General features: G+C 48.5%; 1 protein-coding gene across 1 annotated transcript in view; it reads right to left on the bottom strand.

Annotated features, from left to right (window-relative positions):
• Positions 1-9,530, bottom strand: part of LOC119391885 (zinc finger protein 26-like) — a 52,492-nt gene extending 42,962 nt beyond the window's left edge. The window contains exon 1 of the mRNA XM_037659536.2: positions 9,520-9,530. Coding sequence (XP_037515464.2) covers positions 9,520-9,530 — 11 coding nt within the window. The remainder of the gene's footprint in view (positions 1-9,519) is intronic.
• Between the last annotated feature and the right edge of the window lie 376 nt (positions 9,531-9,906).

Raw genomic sequence — 9,906 nt, 5'->3', positions numbered from 1 at the left:
CACCTTCACACAAAAATAAACGTTCCGCTGAAATTTCGCAGCTCTCTGAGGGTGCTGGTATAGACTCGGCTGAATTACAATTTCGATTTAGAAGGCTTTTTGCAAGTTTTACGATATTTTTATGCATTTCTTGTTCGACTAAGGATTTGCTGACTTAGTACCATCTGAGGAAAATTAAAATGACCAAAAGAAGAGAGGGGTGCGTTAGATTTGCAAGAGTGAAGTGATAAAGAAAGCTGTGAGCATTGGTGATAGTCAGCGACGTTAGCATCGCTTACACGAACTCGATGCAAGTGCATCAAACAGACGCAACTCGACTCATCTTACACTCATCTTGCAAGCGAACCTAAGCAGTAACCTAATCATCGTTTACCCGAACTCAAGTGACACATCGAATCGGAAATTGAACTAACTTCCTTCGCTCATGCACGCAAGCAAACTAACACAGTGGTATACATTAGCATCGTTTGCATGAACGAAGTCGATGCGACGTGTGGAGTGCCGAATCAGAAGTCGGGCTGACCCTACCGCGTTAACATGACGGTCGATCAAGCTCGTCTCGACGTTATAGCTCGGCTTGACCTCGTAAGCGCTTAAATGAAATCTATTCGACGATCAATTTTCGGCCCCAGAAGTCTATATATACACGACTCGACTTCGTCGGTTCCTTGTAATAATAATACTATCTGATCTGGGGTTTACGTCCTAAAACCACGATATGTTTATGAGGAACACTGTAGCGGAGGGCTCCAGAAATTTCGACCAACTAGTGTTCTTTAACATAAAGCACCGACACCGTAGTACATGCACATAGCATTTCCCAGCCATGGAAAATTTGATGGCTGAGGCCGGGATCGAACCCGCGACTTACGGGTCAGCATGACGAGCGACACGTAACCACTATAGCACCGCGGCGGTCATCAGTTTCTTGTAAACGTCGATCGCCGTAGTGAACGTTCTCCTGCCTTCCGAGCAATACTACCGAACGAAACGCACTGCACTCAATTCGGTCGACGTCTTCGCATAGAGAGAAAATCTCCCAACGAAAGCGAGGAAAAAAGGAGAAAACTGTGAGCGGCTGGACGACCAGACGATCGGGCCGCGCCATTCGTCGCATTTCCATTCCGTTCACTCCGCGACACGGCGGCTCAGGGGGGCAAAAGCCTGCACTGTATTGATTCTTCGCCGCCAAGCTGCATGAGCGAGAAAGCGAGCCCTCGCAGAGGGACCACGTGCATGGTGATAACACGAGGAGCGATGGAACTACGAACAAAGAGGCGACGGAGTCACGAGAAGAAGGCCGCGCGCACTCTGTACGCGAGTCGACTCAGAATGCGTACATATATACGCGCGTATATATAGATAGCGGCTCGTGGTGGTCTTATCTGGCTTTCCTGCGGCTCCGAGACAATGGAAGGAATCTCCGTGGTTCTTTTTTTCCGCAATCGCTTAAACCGCCAACGAAGCCGCTGAATCGGGCACAACGGCCGCGTCGTTCATAGTGTAATGGCGATATGCATCAAACAAAAAAAAGAAAAAGAAAAAAACAAGCGCCATGGTCCGTCGACAGCGTTTTGAACATTTACAGTCCGAGGAGCAGAAGCGGATAGGTTGATGCAAATCTTAGACGAGTCTTCAAACAGGGGCGATACACGAACGCGATTGATTGGTTGCCTTTGCTGCTTTAAAAATGGAGGTCTTCAAAACTTTGCTTTTCCCTTTTCAAGGAAAGAGGCGAAGGAAGAGAGAGAGAGAGAGGGGGGGTGGGTGTGGAGCGCGCTCTTAACGCACGGTTACCCTCCGCAACCATCTCAGCTCACTCCAGAAACTCCTCCTCAATGTCGGGCCTGGAACTGCTTCTGCCTAGCAACTATTAACAACAGAGAGATGTGGGAGGAGGGGGGGAGGGGGCGTATAGTCTCCAACACGATATCATTAATATTAGCCCCAGTTGTGAACCAAATCAATGTTCTCGGAGTCTTCACGAGGTTAACACCCTTATACAGTCCAGGGTTTTAGTGGCTTCCTCTATCCGGCGGGCTCGTTCGAATAGCTGCAGTTCACCGTCGGTTTCTAGACTGTACAGAGCAGCAGCCTCCATCTCTGCCTGGGGCTCCATCGATGCCACTTTCGCTCGCTTTTGGGGCCTATCTGGTGCGATAAAGGGGCGAGCTTCCATCGAATTGAATGCCGTGTCCTCATATGCGGATTTTACATTCAATATATGTATAGGTCTTGGTGTGTGCGCGCACCATCTTAATTGGCGTTGCCACCCCGTGCGCTTCCTTCTTCATTTTAGACGACCGGTTGTGAGTGGCAGGGTTTGGCCAATTTGTGTGGTACTACGCTTTTGTTGACGCTAAGAAAAAATACACAGAAACCCAGCCATAGAGGCGTTATGAAAAACCGTAACAAGAAAGTGAGTGGACAAACAAGCAGACGCAAGAAAATGCTAATATTTTCGAACGATTCTTGCACTATATTCTTCAAAACCATGGTTGTGTGCTTGCAAAATGCCTTATACGAATTGCGGGATTTGCAGGGTGCCAAACTTGCCTGTATTATTAGCGATACCCTTGTGTATACACACGTCTCAGAACTACGGCGCTATAGCTTGAGTTCATGTTTGTGTTCCACGAGATGTAATGTTTTCATAAGTGCGCCGTTTTTATTTTATGTATGTTATGCACTCCTTCAATATCCTGGAATGAAGGGCTGATAGTATAAATATATGAAATGAAAATTTGATTTCGCCCTATTTAAATGTGGCTGGCTGGCTTGAATCAAGCCAAGACCACGAGAGCTCAGCAGTGCGCGTCGTAGCGATTACAACCGAAACACAGAACTCCCAGACTAGGACTGAAGTGAAACAATGAATCCAGGGAGACCGAGGTGCTCGATTTCTTCTTAGTCCCGCGATACCACGAAATAGAAGTGTCATTAGATCGCGTTTGTCAGTTACCTGTTGGATCAGAAACATATCCAGCGACTGCACAAAGTAGCGACGATATGGGGGAGCTCTGCTGCAGCGGGGTTAAATGCAGCCGTCGCTCTTGCTCTTTACAATTTTATCTGGCTTTCGAAGTACTACACTGTATATACAAACGCCCCACGTTATCAGCAGCGAAAGATCGGTTTGATAGCATTTTCCCATTTTGTTCAGCTGTTCGGGCACGTCGTAAAGCCGTAAAGTAGAACGCTTCTGTCGGCTTTAGGCGATTAGCGCCACTGCGAGCAGTCGACAGCTCTGCGAGTCAGCCGGCAACGAGCTCAGCCGTGCCTGGACGTGTTCACCGGCCCTGGGGGGGGGGCTTTCCGAAAGTGCGAGTTGCGACGGGAAATCGGCCTCGTGAAGCCTCGTGAATCTCGTTGAAGACGCAGGAGCACCTTCAGGGCAAGGAGCTTACCGTTCACAAGTAAGGAAGCACTTCGGACAAATCATTTCCTGGTATGCAGTTAACCTTCCCTAGCCACATTTTTCGGCACTGATGTGCGACCTTTCTCAGCTCACGGCAGGCGCCGTCTCCGCGCCTGTCAAAAGCCGGGGGTGCCCCGGCTTTTGCAGGTGCTCAGCCACGGTTTAACTTTCTGTCGTAGGAAAGGGACATCGCACGGGGGGACGTGGCTGAATGGACGGCGCGCACAAACATGGGAGGAATGAAGGAGTGTGCTGAGTCGCGTTGAGACTATATTCGAAAAAGGAGCGAGTGTAGAAAGCAAAGTTGCAAAGGGGAGTAACCGCACAGCTGGAGGTTCCCTTCTGTACTCTGCAGCTCCAGTTCATCGCCACACCAGGGATGCGAAAGCTCCCGACCATGAAGGAGAACGTCGTTGGGGGCCGCACTTGGGCACTTGCGGCCTGAATGTCCACGAGACGGAATGTCCAATAGTAGACATTCCGTCTCGATTGGAAAAATTAAAATGAGTCGCCAGTCGGAGGAACGAATGGTACGTAATAGATAACATGTAACCCGGCAAAGTAACCACGATATTGTGGGCAACGAGTTTGCATACTTCACTACACCAGCCTTCTGTTGAGCGTTCTATTCAAGCGTTTATTAGTGCCACCCTTTCGTCGGCGGGATCCAAACCCACAACTTTCAAATTGCGCGCTTGATGCTCTAACAATTGAGCTACGACGGAGGGCGCTCCCTCATCCAAATTGTTGGGTACTTATTTGCGTTTATCCCTCGGAGTGTTAGCCAGCGCCACTCGTCGTAGCCGTATTTGTAAGGTTGCTATAGTTTGGATCCTACCGACGGAAAGGGTGCTCTTTCGTCCATTTTATTGCCTTCAATCTGGGTCATAATGTCATTACACTACAGTAAAATACAACAAATAATGTTCGCCTGCTTTCTTTTGCTTAATTGGTTGTTGGTTTTTTTTTTTTTTAGGCAAGAAACGAGGACCCTCGCACCATTCCCTTATTTCGCACTTTCATAGCGAGGACTTCGTTCTGGCAGACCGATGAGCCATGTCGGGGATTAGGGTCATCTGCCGCCTCGTGTAAATATCCCGCGCATCGTGACGCCCTCTGTCAGAGTGTTCACACTCGCCGCCTTGGCTACAAGTGGCGCTGGCTGACACTCCCAGGCACTAACGCACGTAAATAAGTTAACCCACAAATTGGACGAGGGAGCGCTCTTCGTATCCTTTAAGGGGGTGTGATGTTGGAGTGACATCACACAAAGTATGTAATCAAACAAAATAAAAAACTTATGAAATATACATGTGGAAACTATATACAGAACAGTAAAATAAAACAAACAACGTTGAATTATCATAAATAGAGTAAAGCAAATTAATAGGGAATAAAAATACGATGCCCGACGTCGCAGTGAACATTACAAAACACAAAGAAAATACGATCTTACGTTAGTCTATCTTAACGCAATGAATCAGTTTTCTGACAATGTTGAGTTGAGTTGAGTTTGATAAGTTGAGTTTGATGTCGAACTTGATAGTCATCTTCCCAGTGCCTGCTTCATTTCGCTATGTTCGCCCTTGCGTAAGGAATGTCGCCAATTTTGTTTTCATAAACATTAGAAGTGTTTTATCCAAAACTGTCGCCCTTGTTCACTCGTGGATTTTTCACGTACTTCACTTCTTGCGTTCACTGAAACTTGGCTCGATGATTCTATCCCGGATCATGGCATCCTGTTCAGTGAATGTGAAGCTTGCTTTTTTCGTTGTGAGAGAAAAAAATAGAAAAGGGGGCGGCGTTCTTATAGCCACAAATAAACAAATGTCCGCTGTTCCCCTCACTCTTTCTACTTTCCTTGAATACGGTGCAAATTGGGCGTTGCCGATGTTATGATTGGTGCTTTTTATCGGCCGCCGATGTGTGTGGTGAATTTCTTGTGAATTTCACCGAATGCTAACTTACACGTACGCTTTTCTAACGCTATGTTCCTCGTCTCTGGCGACTTCAATTTTCCAACATTGATTGGGTCACTCTTTTCTGTTAATCTAGTGACAGTGAAGCCCATGCATTTCTTTCGTCCTGCTTGGTTTTTGTCCTTTCGGAACTAATCATTAATTAGTCCCACCCGTCGCACCGCTACAGCGGCAATATCCTTGATCTCGTCCTGACGAACAACCCAGACGTTTTTACTGATATGCTGCATTTTAATGGTCTATCTCATCATGACATTATTACCGGATGCATCACGCATCCGTTCAGAAAAAAGAAACAACCGCTAAGAAAATTCACTGCTATAGCCGCGCTATTTTGAGATTATTAACACAGAACTAACAATCTTTTCTGACAACTTCCTTGCTCATATTCATCTCGCCTCAGTTGAAGGAAATTGGCTGTCGCTTAAAACCACATTGACCAACCTTGTCGAGAAGTATGCCAACTATCGCCATTCGTCATCATAAAAGTTCACCTTGGTTTACACATCGCCTTCGTCGTCTTAATAATAAGAAAAAAACGCCTGTACCGCCGAGCAGTTGATACAGTCTCCCTTTGTCATGGCAGAAGTACCGTGTCTGCGATAAGGAGTATCAGTCCTTGCTAAAACAACTCGTCGTCATTTCTTCAGTCATGACCTGTCCCATTATGTTACCCAATAATTGCTATAGATCTGGCGAATAATCAATCCAAGTTTTCATCCTGACATAGTCCTAACCACTATAGACGGAGAACCAGTAACTGAAACTGAGTGTTCACGACTGCTAAACAATGTCTTTTCATCTGTTTTCACCAATGAAGACATCACTTCTTCACGCACATACAGTCACTGCTAAACATTCTACGCCAGAAATTATCGTGAGTGAGTCCGGCATTTATGCCTTGTTTAATAACCTCAAAACTACTACAGCTCTGATCACATCGTGTGATCCAGTGTTATCAGCCTTGTTCTCGCAGTCACTGTCATCTGGTATTGTTCCTCACGACTGGCGAATAGCTAAAGTAACCCTTCCAAATCAGGTGACCACTCCGTTCCACTCAACTATCGTCATTCTCATTAACTAGTAATGTTCTGTCCCCTCTTGAAGAGAGCGGCCATGGGCTGTGTGTATTTGCCTTTGAAGTGCCGCCGAAGGAGCGTCTTTTCCCGCGGAAAGAGCCTCCTTTCCCCAAATATGTCCGACTGGAGGGCCCGTTCTTATCTTCGAACCCCTTCCTTTGTTACCCACTTTAACGGGCGACACGTGCGACCATTAGAGTGCAGCTCGGTGTCGTCCTTGTCGGCTCTTGGAGAGTGAGAAAACGCCGCCGCCGAAAGAAGAAACGCAAGCGGCAGTCTCGCCCCAGCAGCCCAACCAGCAGCACCGCTTTTTTACGGGGACCGAGTGCTTGTGAATGTCTTAAATGAAATGTATCTGCTATTCCTGCTAATTAAAGTTAGTTTTGTTTAATGTTCACCAGTGTCGACCGTTGACTGGCTGGATAGCGGACGCTTTGACCCGTCAAATGCGAGCTGCGAGACCAGCATAGTAAAAAAGCGGTGCTGGCTGGTTGGGCTGCTGGGGCGAGACCCCCGGTTTGGCCCAGACATTCGCCCACTGCAAGGATTACATCGCCCAGGAGTTGAGCAGCTGACAGCACAAGGGCAGCTAACAAGGTGGGCTCGTTTCATCCTTCAACGCGCAGCTTAGCACCATTTGCTTCACATACGTCCGCTTCGAGACAAAACGTGAAACACGCAAGAATGAATCGGGACAAGCTGACGCATGAGTGTCGAAATGTCACATCAGAGGATGAAGCTTCCACATCAAATATTCGACCGCAAAGAACATCAACACTTTCGGTGAAGGCTCAAGAAATTTATGAAACATGCCGCGAAGAGCACTGCCGCAAACTAGATGCTGTTTGGAAGAACGTGGAGACCGCTCTTCACAGGCTGTCATGCGCGAAGGAAGGACAGTTTACCAGTGCCGCAACGCAAGCTTCGTGCAAGTTACGAGCGCTACGAGCATGTCACCGCAAGATACGCTTCCTTTCTCGACAAGGCGAACACGTCTGAAGCCAGGCAGGAATTACAGCTCCAAAAGGCAATCGATGCAGACCGTGAGGCGATCGTCAGCGAGAAGTTACGTGAGGCTACGCAACAAGAACGCGACAATGCACAGGAAACAGCTTCGCAGTTCTCTATATCGGCCCACTCAAGAGCTTCCTCACGATCACGACGATCGGGCTCCTCCACGATTAGCCTAGCCGCTGTGCAGGCACGCGCGCAAGCCGAGGCCGTCAAAGCAAGAGCTGAGTTTGGTCGTAAAGAGGCCGCGATGCGCCTAGAGAAAGCAAGAATTGAGGCCGAACTTGAAGTCTTACAGCATGAGAAAGAAGCAGCTGCAGCAGACGCGCAGGCAAGTGCACTCGAGGCAGCCGTAGAACAGGATGGCGGGGAGTGTGTGCGCCCGCACCCACCTATAGACCGAGCACAACGGGTTTCGAGCTACATCACTGAGCAAGCAACCATACGTGATGCAGAGCTTGCGTCTCTTCGGGCGACTGTTGTGCACGCAAGAAGCCAGAGCTTGGAGCATGCCGAAGCAACAAACCGCCACACGGACTTGCATCATTATCAGCAGCCGCCTGCGTACACGCCGCCGCCCAACAGCCCCAGCTCGGAGCTTGTCGGTGTCCTTAAGTTCCTGTGCCTTGTTTCTACTAGACTGACGAAGTTTGATGATCGACGTGAGAACTTTCGTGCTTGGAAGTCATCTTTCAAGGGCGTCATCAGAGATGTAATCTTTCTGCGCAAGAAGAGCTCGACCTCCTTATCAAATGGCTTGGTCCTGAATCATCACGTCAGATTCGAAGGTTGAAATATGTGTATGTCGATGACTTTTCGAAGGGCTTAAACGTCGTGTGGAAACGGCTTGACGACACCTTCGGACGTCCCGAGGCAATTGAAGATGCGTTGCTGAAGAGGTTGGAGGACTTCCCAAAAATACCGTACCGGGATAATGCCAAATTGCAAGATCTCGGCGACCTCCTGCTGGAACTCGAAGCTGCAAAGACTGATCCGTACCTCGCCGGTCTTAGCTATTTGGATACTGCGAGAGGTGTAAACAAACTTGTTTCGAAGTTACCATCCGGGCTTCAAGAGAATTGGATGTCAGTGGGAACAAAATACAAACAACAACACAACACTGCATTCCCACCTTTCGTGGTTTTCTCCAAATTTGTTCAAGATCAGGCAAGCATGAGGAATGATCCTAGTTTCATCTTGCAACCGCAAAATATGTCGTCTTCGTGCACACAACAAAAAGAAGAAAGTACGACCAAGACCCCGCGGCAAAAATCATCCGTGTCAGCAAGAAAAACAAACGTGGATCACGCCTTCGAACAGTTCCAAGAAACCACTCCAAAGGAGCTGCTCGAGTCGAAGAGCTTGGAAAAATGGTGCCCGCATCACAAGAAACCTCACCCCCTTGAACGGTGTTCGCGCTTTCCGGGAAAGAGCATTGGAAGAGCGGATAACCTTCCTCAGAGCGCAGGGTATCTGCCTACGATGTTGTTTATCCACAAACCACACGCAGTGGCAATGCAAGGTGGTCGTGAAGTGCCATGTATGCAGCAGTGGTGACCATGCAACAGCGCTCCACCCATCATCTCCGTGCTCAGAGTCGCCGAAGCCTGCTCAACGCGATAACAGCTCCGCACATCATTCGGAAGGAAGAGTCACATCTACGCGTACCGAGGTAGCAAACGCGAACGACAGCTACAGATCATGTGCTAAAATCTGTCTCGTGGATGTGATTCATCAGTCTCAGCCTGAAACGACACTCAGAGCATACGCTATACTCGATGAGCAGAGCAACCGTTCATTGGTCAGGCCAGAACTTCTCGACGAGCTCAGTGTGGAGGGGACACCCACCAGGTACACACTACATACTTGTTCCGGCAGTACTGAAGTTGTTGGAAGGATCGCTCGCGGCTTCTTCGTACGGAGCGTATCGGGTGATGTCAAGCTTCCCCTCCCGCCTCTTCTCGAGTGCGATGAGATTCCAGACAACAGGGAAGAAATTCCAACACCAGATGCGGCACGGAACTACCCTCACCTGTCAGCCATTGCAACTCACATTCCGCCTCTAGAGGAGGCGAGAATACTGCTTCTCCTAGGCCGAGACATACTCAGAGTTCACAAAGTTCGCCAGACCATAAACGGGCCGCTTGACGCTCCTTATGCACAGAGGCTCGATCTCGGATGGGTCATTGTCGGAGACATTTGCGTGGGTCGGACACGCAAAACAGGCACTATAAATGTGTTTAAGACACACGTTCTCGACAACGGACGACCATCTCTCTTCAGCCCATGCACAAAACATTTCATCGTGAAGGAAGCGCCGGTCCTCTGCGCTACGGATAGACATCGGGCCCCAAACGGTTTCTCATCAGTAACACCATCAGATGACACCCTAGCACCTAATCCTATTCGAAACAACGCG

Source organism: Rhipicephalus sanguineus, chromosome 4, assembly GCF_013339695.2.
Source record: "Rhipicephalus sanguineus isolate Rsan-2018 chromosome 4, BIME_Rsan_1.4, whole genome shotgun sequence".
NCBI classification, from domain to species: Eukaryota; Metazoa; Arthropoda; class Arachnida; order Ixodida; family Ixodidae; genus Rhipicephalus; species Rhipicephalus sanguineus.
The sequence above is the reverse complement of the archived record's forward strand: the minus strand, read 5'-3'. Positions and strand labels throughout refer to the sequence as shown.